General features: G+C 63.4%; 2 protein-coding genes across 6 annotated transcripts in view; one reads left to right on the top strand and one right to left on the bottom strand.

Moving 5' to 3' along the window:
* SLC44A2 (solute carrier family 44 member 2 (CTL2 blood group)) overlaps positions 1–14,947 on the bottom strand; it is a 29,435-nt gene extending 14,488 nt beyond the window's left edge. The window contains exons 1-14 of one of the 5 annotated variants that reach the window (XM_090128832.1): positions 14,722–14,947; positions 13,849–13,897; positions 11,987–12,060; positions 10,805–10,889; positions 9,462–9,546; positions 8,929–9,045; positions 8,753–8,813; positions 7,197–7,320; positions 7,029–7,112; positions 6,821–6,933; positions 4,802–4,933; positions 2,567–2,666; positions 1,913–2,005; positions 917–1,001 (exon numbers count right to left, since the gene is read on the bottom strand). In XM_090128832.1, coding sequence (XP_089984958.1) covers positions 917–1,001; positions 1,913–2,005; positions 2,567–2,666; positions 4,802–4,933; positions 6,821–6,933; positions 7,029–7,112; positions 7,197–7,320; positions 8,753–8,813; positions 8,929–9,045; positions 9,462–9,546; positions 10,805–10,889; positions 11,987–12,060; positions 13,849–13,897; positions 14,722–14,764 — 1,245 coding nt within the window. In that variant the 5' untranslated portion in view covers positions 14,765–14,947. Of the gene's footprint in view, positions 1–916; positions 1,002–1,912; positions 2,006–2,566; positions 2,667–4,801; positions 4,934–6,820; positions 6,934–7,028; positions 7,113–7,196; positions 7,321–8,752; positions 8,814–8,928; positions 9,046–9,461; positions 9,547–10,804; positions 10,890–11,986; positions 12,061–13,848; positions 13,898–14,191; positions 14,551–14,721 lie in introns of those variants that run through there. The other 4 variants (XM_090128835.1, XM_090128834.1, XM_090128833.1 and 1 more) reach the window with 4 other exon arrangements.
* Positions 14,948–15,388: 441 nt separating this feature from the next.
* Positions 15,389–25,971, top strand: AP1M2 (adaptor related protein complex 1 subunit mu 2). The gene is made up of 11 exons (XM_090128843.1): positions 15,389–15,441; positions 15,917–16,073; positions 17,347–17,414; positions 18,999–19,129; positions 19,210–19,357; positions 20,752–20,878; positions 21,990–22,204; positions 23,480–23,638; positions 25,000–25,125; positions 25,710–25,785; positions 25,891–25,971. Exons 1-11 carry the CDS (start codon positions 15,400–15,402, stop codon positions 25,911–25,913), a joined length of 1,272 nt encoding a protein of 423 aa, XP_089984969.1. The 5' UTR covers positions 15,389–15,399; the 3' UTR covers positions 25,914–25,971.
* Positions 25,972–26,135: the final 164 nt, after the last annotated feature.

Below are 26,135 nucleotides of genomic sequence, written 5' to 3'. Positions count from 1 at the left end.
ACCAATGTCCCATGGAACCAGCATTTATGGCACCAACGTGCCATGGAACCAGCATTTATGGCATCAACGTGCCATGGAACCAACAATTATGGCACCAACGGGCCATGGAACCAGCATTTATGGCACCAATGTTCCATGGAACCAACATTTATGGCAACAGTGTTCCATGGAACCAACAATTATGGCACCAACGTCCCATGGAACCAGCATTTATGGCACCAACGTGCCATGGAACCAAAAATTATGGCACCAATGTCCTGTGGAACCAGCATTTATGGCACCAACAGGCCATGGAACCAGCATTTATGGCACCAATGGGCCATGGAACCAGCATTTATGGCAACAGTGTTCCATGGAACCAACAATTATGGCACCAATGTGCCATGGAACCAATATTTATGGCACCAACGGCCCATGGAACCAGCATTTATGGCACCAACATCCCATGGAACCAGCATTTATGGCACCAATGGGCCATGGAACCAACAATTATGGCACCAATGTTCCATGGAACCAGCATTTATGGCACCAATGTTCCATGGAACCAGCATTTATGGCACCAACATCCCATGGAACCAGCATTTATGGCACCAATGTGCCATGGAACCAGCATTTATGGCACCAACGGGCCATGGAACCAGCATTTATGGCACCAATGTTCCATGGAACCAACAATTATGGCACCAACGTGCCATGGAACCAACAATTATCGCACCCATGTCAGACAGAACCAACATCTCAAGGCACCAAGACGTGCCCGAATGCCACAGACCCCAGTTTTTGCTCTCCAAGAGCCACTGACCCCCAGTTTTTGTGCTATAAATGCCACAGACCCCCAGTTTTGGGGCTCTTGAAGCCACAGACCCCCAGTTTTGGGGCTCTCGAAGCCACAGACCCCCAGTTTTCCTCCCCTCACCTCCGGGTCGCAGCTCTGCCCCGCCAGGGGACACGCCGACTCGTTGAAGATTTTGTACACTGCTTCGTTGGAGGTGGAGAGGAAACTGCGCACAGCTGCGTTAAGGAAACACCAACTCAAAGCAAAGGAACCCCAAAGTAACCCCAAAAGGGGAAACGGGAAGTGGGAAGGGAAATGGGGAAGGAGGGAAGGGGAAACAAAGGGGGGAGGATAGGGGAGAAGGAGGGGAGGGAATGGGGAGAAGGAAGGGAGAAGGAAGTGGGAGGGAAGGGAAAAGGGGAAATAACGGGGTATGGGAAGGGGAAATAACGGGGTATGGGAAGGGGAAATAATGGGGTATGGGAAGGGGAAATAAGGGGGTATGGGAAGGAAAACAAAAGGAGAAGGGGAAGGAGGAAAAGGAAAAGAGAAGGAAGGGGAAATGAAAGGGGAAGGGAAGAGAAAGGTAAAGGGAAGGAAAAAGGAAGTGGGAAAGGGGGAGGGGAAGGGAAGGGGAGGGGAGGGAAAAGGGAAGGAAGGGGGGGAAGGAAGGAAGGAGGGGGGGAAGGAAGGAAGGAGGGGGGAAAGGAAGGAAGGAGGGGGGGAAGGAAGGAAGGAGGGGGGAAAGGAAGGAAGGAGGGGGGAAAGGAAGGAAGGGGAGGGAAAAAAGGAAGGAAGGGGAGGGAAAAGAGGAAGGAAGGGGGGAGGGAAAAGGAAGGAAGGGGAGGGAAAAGGAAGGAAGGGGGGGGAAAAGGAAGGAAGGGGGGGGAAAAGGAAGGAAGGGGGGTGAAAAGGAAGGAAGGGGGGTGAAAAGGAAGGAAGGGGGGGGAAAGGAACGAAGGGGAGGGAAAAGGAAGGAAGGGGGGGGAAGGAAGGAAGGGGGGGGGAAAGGAAGGAAGGGGGGGGAAAAGGAAGGAAGGGGAGGGCAAAAGGAAGGAAGGGGGGGGGAGGGAAGAAAGGGGGGGGGAAAGGAAGGAAGGGGGGGGGAAAAGGAAGTGTGGTCCTCAGGTCGGATGCAGGGCGGTGCTGGCCCAGTAGGCGATGCAGAGGCACAGCAGGAAGAAGGTGCAGAGCGGGAACAGCAGCGCTGACATGACGTGACCCACAGCCCTGGGGGGGCACAACAAGGGGGGGGGGCACAGCATGAGGGGGGCACAGAATGGGGGGGGGGGGGCACAGTAAGGGGGAGGGGCACAGCATGGGGGGACCCCACTGCCAATGGGGGGCACAATACTGGAGGGGGGGGGAACTCCGTTTTGGGGGGGCAACAGACAGTTGCATTCCTTTGCGGGGGGGGGACGACATGGTACTGGGGGGGGGGTAACACGTGCTGGGGGGGGCACTTCAATGACACAACCCACCGCCAATGGGGAACGCTCTATTGGGGGGAGGGGGACATCCCAATGGGGGGACACCCCTCCGGGGGGGGGGGGGGGTGGCACATAGCTTATTTGGGGGGGGGGACATCTTACTGGGAGGGGCGGGGGGAGGATGACATCCCAATGGGGGGGGGCACCTCAAGGTGGGGGTGGGACACGACATCCCAATGGGGGGGGGGGAGGGACGTCCCAGTAAGGGGGGAGGGGGGGGTTGGAACAACCCAATGGGGGGGGGGACGACACCTCAATTATGGGGGGGGTCGAGGGGGGGGTCGAGGGGGGGGACACCCACCTGCCCGCCTCCTTGATGAGCGCGATGGCGATGAGGATTCGTTTGCGGAGGAAGATGAGGAGGAGGATGACGAGCAGCTCCACCACGCTCAGGATGATCACTGGGGGGGGGGGGGGGACATGAGGGGGGGTGGGGGGGTGAGGGGGGGTGGGATGACAGCGCTGCCCCACAGCTCCGCACAGTGCGGACCCCCAGAACGGCACCCCGTGGGTATACGGACCACCCAGCGCCCGTATGGACCTCATAAGGACCACCCAGCATCTAGAGGAGCATCCTGAAGGCCAGCAAGTACCCATATGGACCACCCAACACCCACATGGACCACCCAACGCCCACATGCACCTCCTGAAGACCACCCGACACCCACCTGGACTACCCAATATGTATATGGACCACCCAACACCCATATGGACCTCCTGAACACCACCCAACGCCCATATGGACCTCCTAAACGACACCCAATGCCCATATGGACCTCCTGAAGACCACCCAACGCCCATATGGACCTCCTAAACGCCCATATGGACCTCCTGAACACCACCCAACACCCATATGGACCACCCAACGCCCATATGGACCTCCTAAACGCCCATATGGACCTCCTGAAGACCACCCAACGCCCATATGGACCACCCAACGCCCATATGGACCTCCTAAACGCCCATATGGACCTCCTGAAGACCACCCAACGCCCATATGGACCACCCAACGCCCATATGGACCTCCTAAACGCCCATATGGACCTCCTGAAGACCACCCAACGCCCACATGGACCTCCTGAACACCACCCAACGCCCACATGGACCACCCAACGCCCATATGGACCTCCTGAACACCACCCAACGCCCATATGGACCTCCTGAAGACCACCCAACACCCATATGGACCTCCTGAAGACCACCCAACACCCATATGGACCTCCTAAACGCCACCCAGTGCCCATATGGACCTCCTAAACGCCACCCAACGCCCATATGGACCTCTTGAACACCACCCAATGCCCATATGGACCTCCTGAATACCATCCCATGCCTATATGGACCTCCTGAACACCACCCAACACCTATATGGACTACCCAATATGTATATGGACCACCCGATGCCCATATGGACCTCCTGAAGACCACCCAACACCCATATGGACCTCCTGAACACCACCCAACGCCCATATGGACCTCCTGAACACCACCCAACGCCCATATGGACCTCCTAAACTCCACCCAACGCCCATATGGACCTCCTGAACACCACCCAACGCCCATATGGACCTCCTAAACTCCACCCAACGCCCATATGGACCTCCTGAAGACCACCCAACACCCATATGGACCTCCTGGACACCACCCAACGCCCATATGGACCTCCTAAACTCCACCCAATGCCCATATGGACCTCCTGAAGACCACCCGATGCCCATATGGACCTCCTGAACACCACCCAACGCCCATATGGACCACCCAACGTCCACATGGACCACCCAACATGTATATGGACCACCCAACACCCATATGGACCTCCTGAACACCACCCAACGCCCACATGGACCTCCTGAAGACCACCCAACGCCCATATGGACCACCCAACGTCCACATGGACCACCCAACACGTATATGGACCACCCGACGCCCATATGGACCTCCTGAAGACCACCCAACACCCATATGGACCTCCTGAAGACCACCCAACACCCATATGGACCTCCTGAAGACCACCCAACGCCCATATGGACCACCCAACGTCCACATGGACCACCCAACATGTGTATGGACCACCCAACACCCATATGGACCTCCTGAACACCACCCAACGCCCATATGGACCTCCTAAACGCCACCCAACGCCCATATGGACCTCCTGAAGACCACCCAACGCCCATATGGACCTCCTGGACACCACCCAACGCCCATATGGACCTCCTAAACTCCACCCAATGCCCATATGGACCTCCTGAAGACCACCCAACACCCATATGGACCTCCTGAAGACCACCCAACACCCATATGGACCTCCTGAAGACCACCCAACGCCCATATGGACCACCCAACGTCCACATGGACCACCCAACATGTGTATGGACCACCCAACACCCATATGGACCTCCTGAACACCACCCAACGCCCATATGGACCTCCTAAACGCCACCCAACGCCCATATGGACCTCCTGAACACCACCCGACGCCCATATGGACCTCCTGAAGACCACCCAACACCCATACGCCCCCCCGTGGACCCACTGAAGGCCAGCCAGGTGTGGCGCAGATGCAGGTAGACCCTCAGGTCGCTCTGCAGCCCCAGCTCCGTCACCGACAGCTCCGAGCCCGGCTGCCCCCGCAGCGCCGCGTACTCCATGTAGCAGTGGAAAATCCCTGGGGGGGGGGGAAAAAGGGGGGGGGGGGTTGGGGTCGGTGGGTTCAACCCCCCCCCCCCACCAAAGGGGGTTCCTACAGGGGCACTGACACCGCTGGGTGCCCCATGGATGGTCACCCCACACCCGCCGCATGGGATTTCTCCCCACTGGGTGCCCACGGGGGGGGGGGTTGGGGTCGGTGGGTTCAACCCCCCCCACCAGCTGGGGGGTGCTACGGGGGGCACTGACACCACTGGGTGCCCCATGGATGGTCACCCCCCACCCCCAACCATGGGATTTCTCCCCACTGGGTGCCCACGGGGGGGGTGGGTTGGGGTCGGTGGGTTCAACCACACCCCACCAAAGGGGGAGTCCTATGGGGGGCACTGACACCGCTGGGTGCCCCATGGATGGTCACCCCCCACCCCCAACCATGGGATTTCTCCCCACTGGGTGCCCACGGGGGGGGTGGGTTGGGGTCGGTGGGTTCAACCACACCCCACCAAAGGGGGAGTCCTATGGGGGGCACTGACACCGCTGGGTGCCCCATGGATGGTCACCCCACACCCGCCAGCATGGGATTTCTCCCTGCTGGGTGCCCATGGGGGGGGGGAGTTGGGGTCGGTGGGTTCAAACCCCCCCCACCAAAGGGGGGGTCCTATGGGGGCACTGACACCAGTGGGTGCCCCATGGATGGTCACCCCCCACCCCCAACCATGGGATTTCTCCCCACTGGGTGCCAACAGGGGGGGGGAGGTTGGGGTCGGTGGGTTCAACCCCACCCCCACCAAAGGGGGGGTCCTACGGGGGCACTGACACCACTGGGTGCCCCATGGATGGTCACCCCCCCCCCCCCAGCATGGGATTTCTCCCCGCTGGGTGCCAACAGGGGGGGGGAGGTTGGGGTCGGTGGGTTCAACCCCCCCCCCATCAGCAGGGGGGGGTCCTATGGGGGCACTGACACCGCTGGGTGCCCCATGGATGGTCACCCCACACCCGCCAGCATGAGATTTCTCCCTGCTGGGTGCCCATGGGGGGGGGAGTTGGGGTCGGTGGGTTCAAACCCCCCCCACCAAAGGGGGGGTCCTATGGGGGCACTGACACCACTGGGTGCCCCATGGATGGTCACCCCCCACCCCCAACCATGGGATTTCTCCCCGCTGGGTGCCCACGGGGGGGTCTGTGGTGGGGGTGAAGGGGGGGGGGGTCTCAGGGGTCTCCGGGGGTTCTGAGGGTCTTGAGGAGCCCTGGGATATTGTTGGGGGGGGGGGGGGGTTTGAGGGGTCTTGAGGAGCCCTGGGATATTGTTGGGGGGGGGGGGGGCAGTCTGAGGGTCTCTGGCAACTCTTGAGGTCTCGGAGGGGTTGTTGGGGTTGGGGAGGGGGGGGGGATGTCTGTGGGCTCTTGGGGGTCTCTGGGAGACTCCCGGGGGTCTCCGGGTGGGGCCTCTGAGGTCCTGGGGAGCTCTTGGGGGTCTCTGGGGTCTCAGGGTCTCTTGAGGGTCTTGGGGGGGGGGGGTTCTCTGGGGGGTCTTGGGGGGGGTGGGAGATGTCTGTGGGCTCTTGGGGGTCTCTGGGAGACTCTCGGGGGGCTCTCAGGGGGGTCTATGGAGCTCTTGGGGGTCCCTGGGGGGTCTTCAGGGGCTCTGAGGTCATGGGGAGTCTTGGGGGGCTCTGGGGTCTCAGAGGGGGTGAGTGGGGGGTCTCAGCTCTTGGGGGTCTCAGGGGGGTCCTTGGAGGGTCTCTGGGGGTCTCAAGGAGCTTCTGAGGGTCCCTGGGGCCTCTCAGGGCGGTCTCCGGAACTCTTGGGGGTCTCAGGGTCTCCTGAGGATCTTGGGAGGGTCTGCAGGAGGCTCTGAAGCCTTGGGGGTCTCTCGGGTGGGATTTGGGGGGGGGTCCCCACGCACCGTATCCGAGCACGACGACGAGCAGCAGCAGCGCGGCGCCCAGCACGGCGCCCGCCACGAAGCGCAGCAGCACGATGAACAGCAAGCTGGCAGCCATGGCGATCACCAACCCTCTACATTGGGGGGGGGGAGGAGAAAAAAAAAAAAGGGCTCAGGGACCCCCGAACGACCCCCAAATATATTTGAGGGGGGGGACGCACACGCTCACATGACGATCCAATACCACGAGACCGTGTAATCCTCAAAGATGCGCATGGCCAACTGCCGCCCCTCCAGCACCGCGTTGGCGCTCCTGCAATGCCAGGCAGAGCGTAAAGATGGACCCCCCCCCTCTGCCAAATCCCCCCTCCCCAATTTGGGACCCCCCCCCCCACACCTGGCTCCCTGCAGCAGCTCGCTGACGTTTCGGAGCTGCCCCTGCCCGTCCTCGTAGCTGGTGACGTTGTCCACCGTCAGCACGCCATCGCGGGAGCTCAGCGCCGGCAAACAGCGCCGCACCACTGCCAAAATTTTGGGGGGGCAGGGGGGGTCAGCGGGACCCCAGACCCACTGAGATCCCCAGTGACCCCCCTGAGACACCTGAGACCCCCACTCCCCTCAAAGACACCAAGACCTCCATCCAGGGATTCCACAACACCCAGATGCCCCCAAAGAGCCCCCCTGGGACCCCGGAGAGACCCCCCAGAAACCCCCAAGACCCCCAGAAAACCCCTCAAAGCCCCCCCTAGACCCCTCCCCAAGACCCTCCGGGAACTCCACAATACCCAGATCCCCCCAAGAGCCTCCCTGGGACCCTGGAGAGACCCCGAAGGGCCCCTCAGAAACCCCCAAGACCCCCACAGACCCCCTCCAGACCCCCCCTAGACACCCCCCCAAGACCCCCCAGAGAGCCCCCAGGGACTCCACAACACCCAGATCCCCCCCAAGAGTCCCCCTGGGACCCCAGAGACCCCAAAGGTCCTTCAGAAACCCCCAAGACCCCCAGAAAACCCCTCAGGCCCCCCCAGACCCCCCCCCGAGACCCCCCAGGAGCCCCCAGGGACTCCCACAACACCCAGATCCCCCCAAGAGCCCCCCTGGGACCCCAGAGAGACCCCCAGGGCCCCTCGGAAACCCCCAAGACCCCCACAGACCCCCTCAAGGCCCCCCCTAGACACCCCCCCAAGACCCCCCAGAGACCCCCAGGGACTCCACAACACCCAGATCTCCCCAAGAGCCCCCCTGGGACCCCAGAGACCCCAAAGGTCCTTCAGAAACCCCCAAGACACCCAGAAAACCCCTCAAGGCCCCCCCTAGACCCCTCCCCAAGACCCCCCAGGGACTCCAAAACACCCAGATCCCCCCAGGAGCCCCCCAGGGACCCCAGAGAGACCCCAAAGGCCCCTCAGAAACCCCCAAGACCCCCAGAGAACCCCTCAAGGCCCCCCCTAGACCCCTCCCCAAGACCCCCCAGGGACTCCACAACACCCAGATCTCCCCAAGAGCCCCCCAGGGACCCCAGAGAGACCCCCCAGAAACCCCCAAGACCCCCAGAAAACCCCTCAAGACCCCCCTAAGACCCTCCCCCCCCCGAGGCCCCCCAGAGACCCCCCAGGGACCCTCACAACACCCAGATCCCCCCAGGAGCCCCCCAGGGACCCCAGAGAGACCCCAAAGGCCCCTCAGAAACCCCCAAGACCCCCACAGACCCCCTCAAGGCCCACCTTAGACCCCCCCCCCAAGACCCCCCAGGAGCCCCAGCTCAAGATCCCACGCAAGAGCCCCCCCCCTCCAGATACCCCCAGTACCTCAGAGCCTCCAAGACCCCCAGAGACCCCTGAAGAACTCCCACCCCCCACCCCATAGCCCCCAGAAACCCCCCGCTAAGGGACCTCAGACACCCCCCAAGACCCCATGGAAGCCCCCCAAGACCCCCCCCCCAATAAAACATACATGGTTTGCTGGGGATGAGCATGGAGGGGCACAGCTTCTCCTTCAGCAACTCCAGAGGAGGCTGCGGGGAGGGGGGGGGGGGGGTGGTACAAAGTTGGGGGGGGAGCGAAGCCCCTCCCCCCCCCAGGAGTGGGGGGATATTGGGGGGAGGGGTGAAGTGAGGGGGGGGGCAGTACCTTGGAGGTGGTCCCGAGTTCAGGGACGCAGAACTGTTGGTAGTATTCCATGGAGGGGGGGTCGACAGAAGCCCCCAGGAGGGTGAGGAAGCGGTTGGGGCATTCGGAGACACAGATCTGGGGGGGGGAGGGGGTGGCAAATTGGGGGGGGGGGCGGGTAAAAGCCCCCCCCCCCCCCGGTTTTGGGTTCACACAGAGCCCTCCCTCCCCCTCATAGATGCCCTCCCTTCCAATTATGGGCTTCCCAAAACCCCCCCACACCCCATTTATGGGCTTCCCACAAAGTCCCCCCCCCCCCGCAAATTATAGAGTTCCTCCAAACAGACCCCCCCCCCAAATTTGTGGTCCCCAAAGACCCCCCCCTTTAATTACAACCCCCCCCCCCACCCCTCAAATGATGGGCTTCCCACAGAGCCCTCCCCAATACTCAGGCCTCTTAAAGACCCCCCCTCCGATTTTAGGGTCCCCAAAGACCCCCCCCTCCCACATTGAGGCCACACATTTGAGGTTTTTTATTTGGGGGGGGGTCCCACCTGCGTGGTGGGGCAGTGCAGCTGCAGCAGGGTCAGTGGGCTGGCGCATGCAGTGATGTCAAAATAGAAGAGCAGTGGCTTCGACCTGGGGGGGGGGCACAGCATCGTGGGGGGGGGGGGACATATTATGGGAGGGGGCTTGGGGAAAGGGTGGTGATGTGGGGGGGGGGATAGAGGAGAGGGTATTGGGGGGGGGATATGGGGACATTGGGGGGGATATGGGGAGGTTGGGGACAGAGGGGGTTGTGGGGGGGCATGGGGGGGGGACAGAGGGAATTGAGGATGGGGGGGCATGGGGGGGTTGTAGACATTGGGGGGGGGACATGGGGGGGGACAGAGGGAATTGAGGATGGGGGGGGTGTGGGGGGGTTGTAGACATTGGGGGGGGAAATGGGGGGGTTGGGGACAGCGGGGGTTGTGGGGGGGACATGGGGGGGGGACAGAGGGAATTGAGGATGGGGGGGCGTGGGGGGGTTGTAGACATTGGGGGGGGGACATGGGGGGGTTGTAGACATGGGGGGGTGGGGACAGCAGGGGTTGTGGGGGGGACATGGGGGGGGACAGAAAGAATTGAGGATGGGGGGGGCATGGGGGGGTTGTAGACATTGGGGGGGGGACATGGGGGGGGACAGAGGGAATTGAGGATGGGGGGGGTGTGGGGGGGTTGTAGACATTGGGGGGGGACATGGGGGGGTTGGGGACAGTGGGGGTTGTGGGGGGGACATGGGGGGGGACAGAGGGAATTGAGGATGGGGGGGGCATGGGGGGGTTGTAGCCATTGAGGGGGGGGACATGGGGGGGGGACAGAGGGAATTGAGGATGGGGGGGGTGTGGGGGGGTTGTAGACATTGGGGGGGGACATGGGGGGGTTGGGGACAGTGGGGGTTGTGGGGGGGACATGGGGGGGGACAGAGGGAATTGAGGATGGGGGGGGCATGGGGGGGTTGTAGCCATTGAGGGGGGGGACATGGGGGGGGGACAGAGGGAATTGAGGATGGGGGGGCGTGGGGGGGTTCTAGACATTGGGGGGGCACATGGGGGGTTTGTAGACATGGGGGGGGACATGGGGGGGGACATGGGGGGGGACATGGGGGGGGATATTGTGGGGGACATGCGGGGGGGACAGAGGGAATTGAGGATGGGGGGGGCGTGGGGGGGTTGTAGACATTGGGGGGGGGACATGGGGGGGACATGGGGGGGATATTGGGGGGATATGGGGGGTTTGGTGGGACATGGGGGGTTTGGGGAGGACATGAAGGAGGACATGGGGGGGGGGGGGAGGGGCACAGGAAGGACATTGAGGGACACGGGGGAGGAGGGGGGGTCCCGGGGGGGTCCCTCACGCGGTGTCGGTGCCGGGCTGCCCGCAGAAGCGCCCGCGGCTGTCGGTGGCGTACAGAGCCTTGCGGGGGTCCCCGTGGGTCCATGCTAAAGTGGGGGGGGGGGCACCGTCACACAGCCCCACCGCCCCAGAACCACCCACCCCCCCCACCCCATAAGACCCCCCCCAACCATCACCTCACAAGGACCCCTGACCCTCCCCATCCCCCCCCTTGCATGGACCCCCCGATCCCATCCCCCCCTCCCAAACCCCCCCCCACCCACTCCCACAGCGACCCCCAAATCCCCCCCCTCCACGGACCCCCAATCCCCCCCACCCATCCCCACAGCTCGACAGGAGCCCCCAACACCCCCCCCCCCAAACCCCTACAGCCCCAAAGGGACCCCCAATCCCCCCCCCTGCATGGACCCCCGATCCCGTCCCCCCCCAAACCCCCCCCTCAGCAACCCTCAATCCCTCCCCATGCATGGACCCCCGATCCGATCCCCCCCCGAAACCCCCCCCCCACCCCCACAACCCCACAGAGACCCCCAATCCCCCCCCTGCATGGACCCCCGATCCCATCCCCCTCCCAAACCCCCCCCACCCACCCCCACAAGGACCCCTAATCCCCGCCCCCTGCATGGACCCCCTATCCTATCCCCCCCAACCCCCCCCCACCCACCCCCACATCCCCACAGGGACCCCCAACCCCCCCTCCACAGAACCCCAATCCCACCCTCCCCCCCTTAAATCCCCCCCCCACCCCCACAGCAACCCTCAATCCCCCCTCTGCATGGACCCCCGATCCCATCCCCCCCCCCCTAAACCCCACCCACCCACCCCCACAACCCCACAGAGACCCCCAATCCCCCCCCTGCATGGACCCCCGATCCCATCCCCCCACCCAAACCCCCCCACCCACCCCCACATCCCCACAGCAACCCTCAATTCCCCCCCTGCATGGACCCCCGATCCCATCCCCCCACCCAAACCCCCCCCCCCCACCCCCACAGCCCCACAGGGACCCCCGATCCCCCCCCTCCACAGACCCCCAATCCCATCCCCACCCCCTGAACTCCCCCACCCACCCCCACAGCCCCACAGGGACCCCCAACCCCAAACGCCCACCTGACGGCCCCACAGGGACCCCACCCCCACCCCCACCCCACATGGACCCCCCCCTGACCCCCCCTCCACGTACCCACGATGCCCACAGCCACGTATCCCAGCACGGCCAGCAGCAGCAGCACGCAGCACAGCACGTCGGTGCAGCCCCTGGGTGGGGGGGGGGGACACAGAGGGGGGCTGGAGGGGGGATATGGGGGGGCAGGGGGGGGGGGGGTGACCCCTGGGTGGGGTTATGGAGGGCGGTGGGGGTGCTGCTATGGGGCTGGGGGGAGAAATGGGGGAGGGGGGTGCGGGGTGACCCATGGGGTGCTGCTATAGGGGTGGGGGGGAGAAATGGGGGGGGGGGTTGCAGGGTGACCCCTGGGTGCCGCTATGGGGGTGGGGGGAGGAATGGGGGCCTGCAGGGTGACCTCAGGGTGCTACTATGGGGATGGGGGGAGAAATAGGGGGGGGATGCGGGGTGACCTCAGGGTGCTGCTATGGGGGTGGAGGGGAGAAATAGGGGGGGGATGCGGGGTGACCCCTGGGGTGCTGCTATGGGGATGGGGGGAGAAATGGGGGAGGGGGGTGCGGGGTGACCCATGGGGTGCCACTATGGGGATGGGGGGAGAAATAGGGGGGGGGGGGGATGACCCTTGGGGTGCCGCTATGGGGATGGGGGGGAGAAATGGGAGGGTGCAGGGTGACCCCTGGGTGCTGCTATGGGGATGGGGGGAGAAATGGGGGAGGGGGGTGCGGGGTGACCCATGGGGTGCTGCTATGGGGGGGGGGGGAGAAATGAGGGGATGTGGGGTGACCTCAGGATGCCGCTATGGGGATGGGGGGGAGAAATTGGGGGGGTGCGGGGTGACCCTTGGGGTGCTGCTATGGGGATGGGGGGAGAAATGGGGGGGGTGTGGGGTGACCCCTGGGTGCTACTATGGGGATGGGGGGAGAAATGGGGGGGTGTGGGGTGACTCCTTGTTGCTGCTATGGGGGTGGAGGGGAGAAATAGAGGGGGGGATGGGGGGTGACCCCAGGGTGCTGCTATGGGGATGGGGGGAGGAATGGGGGGGGTGTGGGGTGACCCCTGGGGTGCCACTATGGGGGTGGGGGGAGAAATGGGGGGGGGTGCAGGGTGACCCCTGGGTGCTGCTATGGGGATGGGGGGGGAAAATGGGGGGGTGTGGGGTGACCCCTGGGTGCTGCTATGGGGGTGGAGGGGAGAAATAGGGGGGGGATGCGGGGTGACCCCTGGGTGCTGCTATGGGGATGGGGGGAGAAATGGGGGAGGGGGGTGCGGGGTGACCCATGGGGTGCTGCTATGGGGGGGGGGGAGAAATGAGGGGATGTGGGGTGACCTCAGGGTGCCGCTATGGGGATGGGGGGGAGAAATTGGGGGGGTGCGGGGTGACCCTTGGGGTGCTGCTATGGGGATGGGGGGAGAAATGGGGGGGTGTGGGGTGACTCCTTGTTGCTGCTATGGGGGTGGAGGGGAGAAATAGGGGGGGGGATGGGGGGTGACCCCAGGGTGCTGCTATGGGGATGGGGGGAGGAATGGGGGGGGGTGCGGGGTGACCCCTGGGTGCCGCTATGGGGGTGGGGGGAGGAATGGGGGGGGGTGCAGGGTGACCCATGGGGCGCCGCTATGGGGGGGGGGGGAGGAATGGGGGGGGGGGGAGGCACGACCCTTGGTGTGCTGCTATGGGGCTGGGGGGAGAAATGGGGGGCTGCAGGGTGACCCCAGGGTGCTGCTATGGGGATGGGAGGGGAAAATAGGGGGGGTGCGGGGTGACCTCAGGGTGCTGCTATGGGGATGGGGGGAGAAATGGGGGGGGATGCGGGGTGACCCCAGGGTGCTGCTATGGGGATGGGGGGAGAAATGGGGGGGGGGTGCGGGGTGACCCCTGGGGTGCCGCTATGGGGCTGGGGGGGGGCTGCTGGGGGGGGTCGTACCGGTCATAGATGGGCCCTCGGAAGGTGGGGTCGTACTTCTGGGGGCTTCCTGTGGGGGACGGAACGCGGGTCGGGAGGGTGGGGGGTGGGTGGGGGTCCCACCTTAATCCCAGACCAAACCGATCTCCATTCGCCCCCCCCCCCCCCCCCCAAATCCCCACCCCCCCGGAAGAAAAACACGACGGCGCCGTTTTGGTTTCGCTTTCGCTCACTCCACTTATGGGTCAGCTCCGCCCCATAGCGACCCACGACCCTGCCCCACAACCACCACCGCCCCACACCGTCGGCCCCGTAGCGCCCCGTAGCACTGCCCCACACCGCCCCACACCGCCCCATAGCGCACCGTGCTTCCCGTAGTAGCTGTCGTCGCTGCCCCCCATGGCCGCACCCCACGGAGCCCCACGGAGCCCCACGGAGCCCCACTGCGCACGCGGCCCCGGCAGGGACGGAGCCTTAAAGGAGCCGCCGCCGCGATCCCTCGTCGGCCCCGGGGTGGGGCGGTGTTTTGGGGGGGGGGGAGCCACTTATGGGGCGCACGGTGGGGTCGGCTATGGGGCGAAATGGCGTCAGCTACGGTGCAGCCGTGGGGCACGGAGGGGGGCAGCCGTGGGGCGCAGCGGGGAAAGCCGTGGGACGGGGCAGGGGCAGCAGTGGGGCACAGTGAGGACGGCTATGGGGCGGCTATGGGGCGGCTATGGGGCGCAGGGGGGGGGGCACAATGGGGTCACCCCCAGAAACGAGGATCCCGAAACCCCAGAAGTGCGGATCCCAAAGCCGGGGGTCCCAAACCAAACAACCCCATAAGCGGGGGGGGGGTCCTTCATGTCGGGGACCCCCAACCCAACTCCTCCCCCCTCCCCACCCTCCCCATACCGTGTGAGTTGTGGGGCCGCCCCCCACCCCCGCGCTGCCCCATGGCGCTCCCGCAGCTCCGGGCCGGCAATGGGGCGACGCGTCCCTTTCCTGACCACGCCCCTTTCTCGAAGCCACGCCCGTTTCCCTACTAGCCACGCCCCTTTTCCGCTTAAGCCACGCCTCCCTTCCATTGTAAACATCTGTCCTCCAGGCGCCTTTGGCCACGCCCACAAGGCGTTAGCCACGCCCACGGGACCTTTTGCGCCTCACCTGATCCTAGCCACGCCCACCGCGCCTTAGCCACGCCCACCGAGTCTGAGCCACGCCCACCGGACCTTCGCCCCAATTCACCTGCGCTTAACCCCGCCCACCGCGCCTTAGCCACGCCCCCTGGGCTGGGCCCCGTGGGGGTCCCATAGGGGGGTTCGGGGGGGGCTACCGCAGATTGAGTCGGGGGTCCCGAGAGGGGGGGTGGCGGGGGGGGGGTCAGGAAAACCCTCCGTTGGGTTGGGGATCCCAGATGGGGGGAGGTGTGGGGGGCTGCCCCCCCCCCGTGAGGATCCACGGGGGTTTTGGAGTGGGGGGGGGGGGGGGCGTGTGTAGGGAACCCCCCTCAAGGCCCCACGCGCTCACCTGGCGCAGGTGGATGGGGTGGGGGGGTGGGGGGTGCGGGGGGGGGCAGGGAGCGCCGCTGCCATGTCCGCCTCAGCCGTCTTCATCCTGGACCTGAAGGGGAAGGTGAGGGACCCCCCCTACCCCCCCCTCAGGGACTCCCCTGGGGTCACCTCAGGTCACGGGGAGGGGGCGGCACCGAGTGTCCAAAAAGTCCGTTTGAAGGGGGGGGGGGTCCCGCACTGCCCCCCCCCCCCAACCTCGGACCCCCCAACTCCGTAGCGCAGCCCCCGTCCCCACGAGGTCACCCCAGGTCACGGGGGGGTGGGGGGGTCACAGTGACGGCACCGAGTGACCCAAACACCGATCTGACTGCGGAAGGGGGGGGGTCTCCCACCGCCCCCCCACCCCACACCCCCCCCCCCGCTCTATCCCCACCCCCCCCCCCCAGAGGTCACCCCAGGTCACGGAGTGGTGGGGGGGGGGGGGAGGGGTGGTGGCGATGATGGCACCGAATGACCGATTTGATGGGGGGGGGGGGGTGTTTCTAACGCCGCCCCCCCGCCGACTGACCCCCCCACGACCCCCCCCCCCCCCCCAGCCCCTCATCAGCCGGAACTACAAAGGCGACGTGGCCATGGCGGAGATCGAGCGCTTCCCGGGGCTGCTGCTGCAGCGCGAGGAGGAGGGGCTGCTGGCCCCCCTGCTGCCCCACGGCCACGTCCATTTCCTATGGATCAAACACAACAACCTCTACCGCACCCTCAGCCCCCCCCCGGGACCCCCCCCCCACATCCCCCCCACGTCACCCCCTATTGCCCCCCGTATCACTCCCACATCCTCCCCCTCCCCCCCCTCACCCACACCCCCCCCCCACGTCACGCCGTCTCACCCCACACCCCCCCTTCTCACCCCCCCCACGTCACCCTGTCACCCCCACGTCGCCCCCCCCTCATCCCCTCCATAACTGCCCCCCCCCCCCCCTCGGATCCCCCAACCCACGTAGCGCAGCCCCCCCCCCCCGAGGTCACCCCAGGTCACGGCGGTGGGGGGTTGGGGGGGTCACAGTGATGGCACCACGTGACCCGAACATCAATCTGATTGCGGGGGGGGCGGGTCACCCACTGCCCCCCCCCCGGGGACCCCCACACCTCCCCTCCCCCCACATCCCCCCGTGTCGCCCCATATTGCCCCCCGTATCACTCCCACATCCTCCCCCACCCCCACCTCACCCCCCCTCCCCCCCACGTCACGCCGTCTCACCCCACGTCCCCCCCTTCTCACCCCCCCCATCCCCTCCGTGTCACCCCGTCACCCCCACGTCGCCCCCCCCCCCCCATCCCCTCCATAACTGCCCCCACCCCCCCCTCGGATCCCCCAACCCACGTAGCGCAGCCCCCCCCCCGAGGTCACCCCAGGTCACGGCGGTGGGGGGTTGGGGGGGTCACAATGATGGCACCACGTGACCCAAACATCAATCTGATTACGCGGGGAGGGGTGGATCTCCCATTCCCCCCCCCACCCCAGAACCCCCCACCCCATCCCCACCCCCCCAGAGGTCACCCCAGGTCACGGGGGTGGGGGGGTCACAGTGACCTGAACATCGATCTGATTACAGGGGGGGGGTCTCCCACTGCCCCCCCACCCCATCCCCACACCCCCCAGAGGTCACCCCAGGTCACGGGGTGTCACCCCAGCGTTGCCCCCCGACACCCCACGGCCCCCCCATGACCCCATGTCCCCCCATGTCACCCTGCGTCACGTCCCCCCCCCAACCCCCCCCCAGTCACCCCATATCCCCCCCACATTCCCCCCCATGTCACCTCAACGTCACCCCCCACCCATCACCCCCTACCCACCCTTGGTGACCCCCAAGTCCCCCCCCCCCCGACTTTGCTCACCCCCTGTGTCTCCCCAATGTCACCCCTTACCCGCCACCCCATTGGTGACCCCAATGCCCCCCCCCCGACCTTGGGGACCCCTCCCCACCCCCCCATAGCACTGGGGACGTCTCCTTGACCCCGCACTCAGTGGTGGCCGCCACCAAGAAGAACGCCAACGCCTCCATGGTCTTCTCCTTCCTCTACAAAGTGGTGGAGGTGGGTGGGGGGTTCGGGGGGGGGGGGGCACCTCCACCCCAATGGGGGGTCCTACCCCCACCCCCCATCTCTACGGGTTCCCCCACCTCCAGCCCAATGAGGGTCCCACTGGGGGTCCCACTTTCATCGCAACGGGAGGCCCCACTGGGGTCCCCGTGTCCACCTCAATTGGGGGGGGTCCCATCTCCATCCCAGTGGTGTCCCACTGGGGGGGGGTCCCACTCCCCATCCCAATGGGGTTCCACTGGGAGAGTCCCAAGGGGGGGGTCCTGCTTCCATCCCAAAGGGGTCCCATTGGGAGAGTCCCAAGGGGGGGTCCCGCTTCCATCCCAATGGGGTCCCACTGGGAGAGTCCCAATGGGGGTCCTTCTTTCACCCTATTGGGGTCCACTGGGAGAATCCCAATGGGGGTCCCTCTTCCATCCCAAAAGGGTCCCACTGGGAGAATCCCAAGGGGGGGTTCCACTTTCACCCCAATGGGATCCCACTGGGACAGTCCCAATGGGGGTCCTGCTTTCACCCCAGTGGGGTTCCACTGGGAGAATCCCAATGGGGGTCCTGCTTTCACCCCAATGGGGTCCCACTGGGAGAATCCCAATGGGATTCCCTCTTCCATCCCATTGGGGTCCCACCAGGACAGTCCCACTGGGGGGGGGGTCCCACTCCCCATCTCAATGGGGTTCCACTTCAATCCCAGTGGTGTCCCACTGGGGGGGTCCCACTTCCATCTCATTGGGGTTCTACCTCCATCCTAATGGGGGTCCTGCTTTCACCCCAATGGGGTCCCACTGGGATAATCCCAATGGGGGGGGTCCCGCTTCCATCCTATTCGGGTCCCATTGGAAGAGTCCCAAGGGGGGGTCCCAATTCCATCCCAATGGGGTCCCACTTGGAGACTCCCAATGGGGGTCCTGCTTTCACCCCAATGGGGTCCACTGGGAGAATCCCAATGGGGGCTTCTGCTTCCATCCCAAAGGAGTCCCACTGGAAGAGTCCCAAGGGGGGGTCCTTCTTTCACCCTATTGGGGTCCACTGGGAGAATCCCAATGGGGGTCCCTCTTCCATCCCAAAGGGGTCCCACTGGGACAGTCCCAAGGGGGGGGTCCTGCTTTCACCCCAGTGGAGTCCCACAAGGAGAATCCCAAGGGGGGGGGTCCCAATTCCACCCCAAAGGAGTCCCACTGGGAGAGTCCCAAGGGGGGGGTCCCGCTTCCATCCCATTGGGGTCCCACTGGGAGAGTCCCAATGGGGGTCCCGCTTCCATCCCAATGGGGCCCACTGGGAGAATCCCACTGGGGGGTCCCCCTTCCATCCCAATAGGGTCCCACTCGGAGACTCCCAATGGGGGTCCTGCTTTCACCCCAATGGGGTCCCCTGGGAGAATCCCAATGGGGGGGGGTCCCTCTTCCATCCCTTTGGGGTCCCATTGGAAGAGTCCCAAGGAGGGGTCCCACTTCCATCCCTTTGGGGTCCCACTGGGACAGTCCCAATGGGGGATCCCGCTTCCATCCCAATGTGGTCCCACTGTGGGGGTCCCCACTCCACCCCACTGGGTTCCCCCATAGCGGCGCCGCCACCCCACAGGTTTTCTCGGAGTACTTCAAGGAGTTGGAGGAGGAGAGCGTTCGGGACAACTTCGTCACCGTCTACGAGCTGCTGGATGAGCTGATGGACTTCGGCTTCCCGCAGACCACAGACAGCAAAATCCTACAGGAGTGCGTGGGGGGGAGGGTCTCGGGGGGCTTTATGGGGCCGGGCTGTGGGGTTCTGCCCCACACGGCCCCCCCCGCTGCAGGTACATCACACAGGAGGGCACCAAGCTGGAGACGGGGAGGGGGCGCGTCCCCCCCACGGTGACCAACGCGGTGTCCTGGCGCTCCGAGGGCATCAAATACAAAAAGAACGAAGTCTTCATCGACGTCGTCGAGGCCGTCAACCTGCTGGTGGGGCGGGGGGTGGGGTGAGATTTGGGTTGGGATTGGGATGAGATGGGATGGGGTTTGGGATGGGATTGGGTTGGGGTGGGATTGGGTTTGGGATTGGACAGGGGCTGGGATGGGATTGGATTGAGTTAGGATTGGGATTGGGACGGGATTGGGATGGGATGGGATTAGGATGGGATTGGGGTGGGAGGCAGTAGGGTTTGGCTTGGGGTTGGGTGGGAATGGGATGGGTTTGGGATTGGGACGGGGAAGGGATGAAGTCTGGATTGGGTGTGGCATGAGGATGGGATTGTGTTGGGTTTGGGATAGGATGGGGATTCAGACGGGATGGGATTGAGTTAGGATTGGGATTGGGACAGGATTGGGATGGGATGGGATTAGGATGGGATTGGGGTGGGATGTAGTAGGGTTTGGGTTGGGGTTGGGTGGGATTGGGATGGGTTTGGGATTGGGATGGGGAAGGGATGAAGTCTGGATTGGGTGTGGCATGAGGATGGGATTGCGTTGGGTTTGGGTTTGGGATAGGATGGGGATTGGGATGGGATTGGGGTGGCACTGCATTTGGATTGGGATGAGATGGGATGGGGTTTGGAATGGGATGGGATTGAGTTAGGATTGGGACAGGATTGGGATGGGATGGGATTGAGTTAGGATTGGGATTGGGACAGGATTGGGATGGGATGGGATTAGGATGGGATTGGGGTGGGAGGTAGTAGGGTTTGGGTTGGGGTTGTGTGGGAATGGGATGGGTTTGGGATTGGGATGGGGAAGGGATGAAGTCTGGATTGGGTGTGGCATGAGGGTGGGATTGCGTTGGGTTTGGGTTCGGGATAGGATGGGGATTCGGACAGGATGGGATTGAGTTAGGATTGGGATTGGGACAGGATTGGGATGGGATGGGATTAGGATGGGATTGGGGTGGGAGGTAGTAGGGTTTGGGTTTGGGGTTGGGTGGGAATGGGATGGGTTTGGGATTGGGATGGGGAAGGGATGAAGTCTGGATTGGGTGTGGCATGAGGATGGGATTGCGTTGGGTTTGGGTTTGGGATAGGATGGGGATTGGGATGGGATTGGGTTGGGGATGGGTTGGGATGGGGGTGAGATGGGATGGGGTTTGGGATGGGGATGGAATAGAGGTGGGATGGGGATTAGTGGGGGTTGCGTTTGGGATTGGGGTGGGATTAGGTTTGGGTTGGGGATGGGATGGGGATGGGATTGAGGTAGGGGGTGGGATGGGCTATGAGTGGGGGGGGGGGGCACTGATTGTTTTAGGGCTGGGAAGAAGGATGGGAGCGGAGCTGGGAATCGGGACGGGGCCAGGACGGGGTGACGGTGACGCAGCCAGGGCGATGGCGGCGCTGCCAAGAACAGCAGCGGCTGCGGCTTCGGAGCAGGTGAGCGCCAGCGGCAGCGTGGTGCGCAGTGAGGTGGTGGGCAGCATCCGCCTGAAGGTCTTCCTCTCGGGGATGCCCGAACTGCGCCTCGGCCTCAACGACCGCGTCCTCTTCGAGCTGACGGGCAGTGAGTGCGGCTGCGGGACACGGGGCAGACGGGGGTCCCAGCCCAACCCAACTCAATTCAACCCAACTCAACTCAACCCAACCCAACTCAACCCAACCCAACACAACACAACTCAACCCAGCTCAACCCAACCCGATTCAACTCAACCCAATTCAACTCAACCCAACCCAACTCAACTCAACCCAACTCAACCCAACCCAACCCAACCCAACTCAACTCAACCCAACTCAACCCAACCCTATTCAACTCAACCCAATTCAACTCAACTCAATTCAATTCAACTCAACGCAACCTGATTCAACTCAACTCAATTCAACTCAACCCAACCCAAATCAACCCAACTCAACTCAACTCAACCCAACTCACCCCAACTCAACCCAACCTGATTCAACTCAACCCAATTCAACTCAACTCAACCCAACCCAACCCAATTCAAGTCAACTCAACCCAACCTGATTCAACTCAACTCAATTCAACTCAATTCAACTCAACCCAAACCAACCCAAATCAACCGAACGCAACTCAACCCAACCCGATTCAACTCAACCCAACCCAATTCAACTCAACCCACTTCAACCCAACTCAACCCAATTGAACTCAACTCAACCCAACCCAACCCACCCCAACTCAACTCAACCCAACCCAACCCAACCCAACTCAACCCAACTCAACCCAACCCAAACCAACCCAACTCAACTCAACCCAACCCAACCCAACCCAACCCAACTCAACCCAACCCAAACCAACCCAACTCAACTCAACCCAACCCAATTCAACCCAAATCAACTCAACCCAACCCAACCCAACCCAATTCAACCCAACCCAATTCAACCCACCCCAACTCAACTCAACCCAACCCAAGTCAACTCAACCCAACCCAACCCAACTCAACCCAACTCAACCCAACCCAACTCAAACCAACCCAACCCAACCCAACTCAACCCAACCCAACCCAACTCAACTCAACCCAACTCAACTCAACCCAACCCAACTCAACCCAACCCAATTCAACCCAACCCAACTCAACCCAACCCAGTCCAGTTCAACTCAACTTCACCCAACCCAACTCAACCCAGCCCAGTTCAACTCAACCCAACCCAACCCAACCCAGGGGGCACCAACAAATCGGTGGAGCTGGAGGACGTGAAGTTCCACCAATGCGTGCGGCTCTCGCGCTTCGACAACGACCGCACCATCTCCTTCATCCCGCCCGACGGCGACTTCGAGCTGATGTCGTACCGCCTCAGCACCGCCGCCAAACCGCTCATCTGGATCGAGTCCGTCATCGAGCGCTTCTCACACAGCCGCCTCGAGATCCTCGTCAAGGTCGGCGTGGGGAGGGCGTGGGGAGGGGGAGCTCAGGGTGAGGTCATGGCGTGGTGAGGTCTTGTGAAATCCTGCTTTGGTGAGGTCATGGTCATGGTGAGGTCATGGTCATGGTGAGGTCATGGTTATGGTGAGGTCATGGTTATGGTGAGGTCATGGTTATGGTGAGGTCATGGTCATGGTGAGGTCATGGTCATGGCGAAGTGGTCGTTAGGGTGAGGTCACGGTCATGGTGAGGTCATGGTCATGGTGAGGTCATGGTTATGGTGAGGTCATGGTCATGGTGAGGTCATGGTTATGGTGAGGTCACAGTCATGGTGAGGTCATGGTCATGGCAAAGTGGTCGTTAGGGTGAGGTCATGGTCATGGTGAGCTCATGGTCACAGTGATGTCATGGTTATGGTGAGATCATGGTGATGGTGAGGTCATGGTCATGGTGAGATCATGGTCATGGTGAGGTCATGGTTATGGTGAGGTCATGGTTATGGTGAGGTCATGGTCATGGCGAAGTGGTCGTTAGGGTGAGATCATAGTCATAGTGAGGTTGTGATCATGGTGAGGTGATTGTATTTATGGTGAAGGCACAGTCATGGTGAAATCATACAAAATCCTGCTTTGGTGAGGTTGTCCTGGTGAGATCATGATTATGGTAAGATCACGATCATGGTGAGATCGTGGTCATGGTGAGGTCGTGATCAGGGCGAAGTCATTATTGTAGTGAGATCATGATCATAGTGAGGTTGTGGTTGTGGTGAAGTCACAATCATGGTAAGATCATAATCATGGTGAGATCATAATTATGGTAAGACCACGATTATGGTGAGATCGTGGTCATGATGAGGTCGTGATCAGGGCGAAGTCGTTATTATAGTGAGGTCGTGATCATGGTGAGGTTGTGGTTATGGTGAGATCACGATCATGGTGAGGCCATGGTTATGGTGAGGTCATGGTTATGGTGAGGCCATGGTTATGGTGAGGTCGCGATCATGGCGAAGTCGTCGTTACAGTGACCTCACGATCATGGTGAGGTTGTGGTTACGGTGAGATCACGATCATGCTAAGGTCATGGCCACAATGAGGTCACGATCATGTCAAAGTCATCATTATGGCGAGCTCATGATCACGCCGAGGTTGTGGTCACGGTGAGATCACGATCACGGTGAGGTCACAGTTACGGTGACATCATCAATCACGGTTACGGTGCCGTTATGCTGTCACATCGCGGTGATGCCAGGTGGCAGTGACGTCACGGTGACGAGGTCCCCCCTCCGCCAGGCCAAGGGGCAGTTCAAGAAGCAGTCGGTGGCCACAGGCGTGGAGATCGCGGTGCCGGTGCCCAGCGATGCCGACTCACCGCGGTTCAAGGCCAGCGCCGGCACAGCCCGCTACGTCCCGGAGAGGAACGTCGTCATCTGGACCATCAAATCCTTCCCGGTGAGAGCACCGCCCACCATGTCCCCTTGTCCCCATGTCCCCGTGTCCCCATGTCCCTATATCCCTGTGTCCCCATGTCCCTCTGTCCCTGTATCCCTGTGTCCCCATGTCCCCGTGTCCCCATGTCCCCATATCCTTCTGTCCCCATGTCCCCGTGTCCCTGTGTCCCCATGTCCCTGGGTCCCCATGTCCCCGTGTCCCTATATCCCTGTGTCCCCATGTCCCCATATCCTTCTGTCCCCATGTCCCTGTGTCCCCATGTCCCCATATCCCTGTCCCCATGTCCCCATGTCCCCATATCCCTGTGTCCCCACATCCCTGTGTCCCCATGTCCCCATATCCTTGTGTCCTCATGTCCCCATATCCCTGTGTCCCCACGTCCCTGTGTCCCCATGTCCCTGTGTCCCCATGTCCCTCTGTCCCCACGTCCCTGTGTCCCTGTGTCCCCATGTCCCTGTGTCCCCATGCCCCCATGTTTCCACATCCCTGTTTCCATGTCCCCATATCCCTGTGTCCCCATGTTCCTGTGTCCCTATATCCCCATATCCCCATGTCCCTGTGTCCCCATGTCCCTATATCCTTGTGTCTCCGTGTCCCTATATCCTTGTGTCCCCATGTCCCCGTGTCCCCATATCCCTGTGCTCCCATGTCCCTCTGTCCCTGTGTCCCTGTATCCCTGTGTCCCCGTATCCCTGTCCCCCTGTCCCCGTGTCCCCATGTCCCCGTGTCCCTGTGTCCCCATGTCCCTGTGTCCCCATATCCCTGTGTCCCCATATCCCTGTGTCCCTGTCTCCCCATGTCCCTATATCCCTGCCTCCATGTCCCCATGTCCGTGTCCCCATATCCCTGTCTCCATGTCCCCGTGTCCCCATGTTCCTGTGTCCCCATATCCCCATGTCCCTGTGTCTCCGTGGCCCCATATCCTTGTGTCCCCGTGTCCCCATGTCCCCATGTCCCTGTGTCCCCAAGCTCTCCATTCCCATGTCCCCATTGCTCTCCCAAGTCTCTCATCCCCGCGTCCCCACATCCCCACAGAGATGTCCCCATGTCCCCCCGTCCCCACATCTCCATGTCCCCACATCCCCATCACCCCGTGTCCCCCTGTCCCCACATCTCCATGTCCCCATATCCCCATCACCCCGTGTCCCCCTGTCCCCACATCTCCATGTCCCCACATCCCCATCACCCCGTGTCCCCCCGTCCCCCACCTGACCATGCCCCCTTTCTGCTGCCCCCATACCCCTTTATTCCCATATCCTCACATCCCTGTGTCCCCCCACCCCCACGCCGACGTCCCCACAACTCCACAACGATGTCCCCATATCCTCGTGTCCCCACGTCCCCCCCCCCCGGTTTGGCAGGGTGGGAAGGAGCACATGCTGCGGGCGCACCTGGGGCTGCCCAGCGTGGAGAAGGAGGAGGATGAGGGGCGGCCGCCCATCGCTGTGCGCTTCGAGATCCCCTACTTCACCGTGTCCGGCATCCAGGTGACACAGCCAGGGATGGAGGGGGGGGTGGCACCATGGAGGGGGGGGTGGCGCCGTGGGAGGGGGGGAGGGGAGGGGGATGGAGGATGGGGAGTGGTTGGGGGGGTGGCCGCTGTGCTTTGGGAGGGGGGTGTGGGCAGTGGGGGGGGGGGGGTGGCACCATGGGAGGGGGGGGTGTGGGCAGTGGGGGGGGGGGTGGCACCATGGGGGGGGAAAGGGGAGGGTGGAGGATGGGGAGTGGTTGGGGGTGGCCGCTGTGCTTTGGGAGGGGGGTGTGGGCAGTGGGGGGGGGGTGGCACCATGGGAGGGGGGGGGTGGGCAGTGTGGGGGGGGGGTGGCACCATGGGAGGGGGGCTGTGGGCAGTGTGGGGGGGGGGTGGCACCATGGGAGGGGGGGGAGGGGGGGGATGGAGGATGGGGAGTGGTTGGGGGGGTGGCCGCTGTGCTTTGGGAGGGGGGGGTGGGCAGTGGGGGGGGTGAAGCCAGGGAAGTTCCCCCCGTTTTGGGGATGGGGGCAATGGTGGCCCCGCGGAGGGGTTCCCACTCCACGCCCCCCCCTCTATGCCGCCCCCCCCCCCCCCCAGGTGCGTTACATGAAGATCATCGAGAAGAGCGGCTACCAGGCGCTGCCCTGGGTCCGCTACATCACACAGAGCGGGGGTGAGATGGGACCCCCCCCCCACCCCCCCAAATCACCATGGGGACCCCCCAGGTCCCCCCCAACCCCCCTCCCCCCCCCCTTCCTCACCACCTCTCTCCCCACAGATTACCAGCTGCGCACCGCCTGAGGACCTCGGGAGCCCCTCCGTGGGACACAACCCCACGGACCCCCCCCATGGACCCCCCCCATGGACCCCCCCACCCTTATAGGGACCCCCACCCTTATAGGGGGTTTCCCCATAAAGCACAAAGCTGTGACCGCGCTGCCCCCCGCCCTTTTGTTGGGGATTCACTTTGGGGGGGGGGGCAGAGTTTGGATGGGGGGGGGGGCGGGGCAGTGATTCCCGCGC

Source organism: Phasianus colchicus, chromosome 34 (assembly GCF_987193195.1).
Source record: "Phasianus colchicus chromosome 34, bPhaCol1.hap1.1, whole genome shotgun sequence".
Taxonomy (NCBI): Eukaryota; Metazoa; Chordata; class Aves; order Galliformes; family Phasianidae; genus Phasianus; species Phasianus colchicus.
The sequence above is the reverse complement of the archived record's forward strand: the minus strand, read 5'-3'. Positions and strand labels throughout refer to the sequence as shown.

Bases quoted from the DNA above. Each gene is read 5' to 3' on its own strand.
- AP1M2 (XM_090128843.1), top strand. From the start codon at position 15,400: ATGTCCGCCTCAGCCGTCTTCATCCTGGACCTGAAGGGGAAG. The intron at 19,130-19,209 runs GTGCGTGGGGGG...CCCCCGCTGCAG, and splicing joins GACAGCAAAATCCTACAGGA to GTACATCACACAGGAGGGCA. The intron at 25,126-25,709 runs GTGACACAGCCA...CCCCCCCCCCAG, and splicing joins TCACCGTGTCCGGCATCCAG to GTGCGTTACATGAAGATCAT.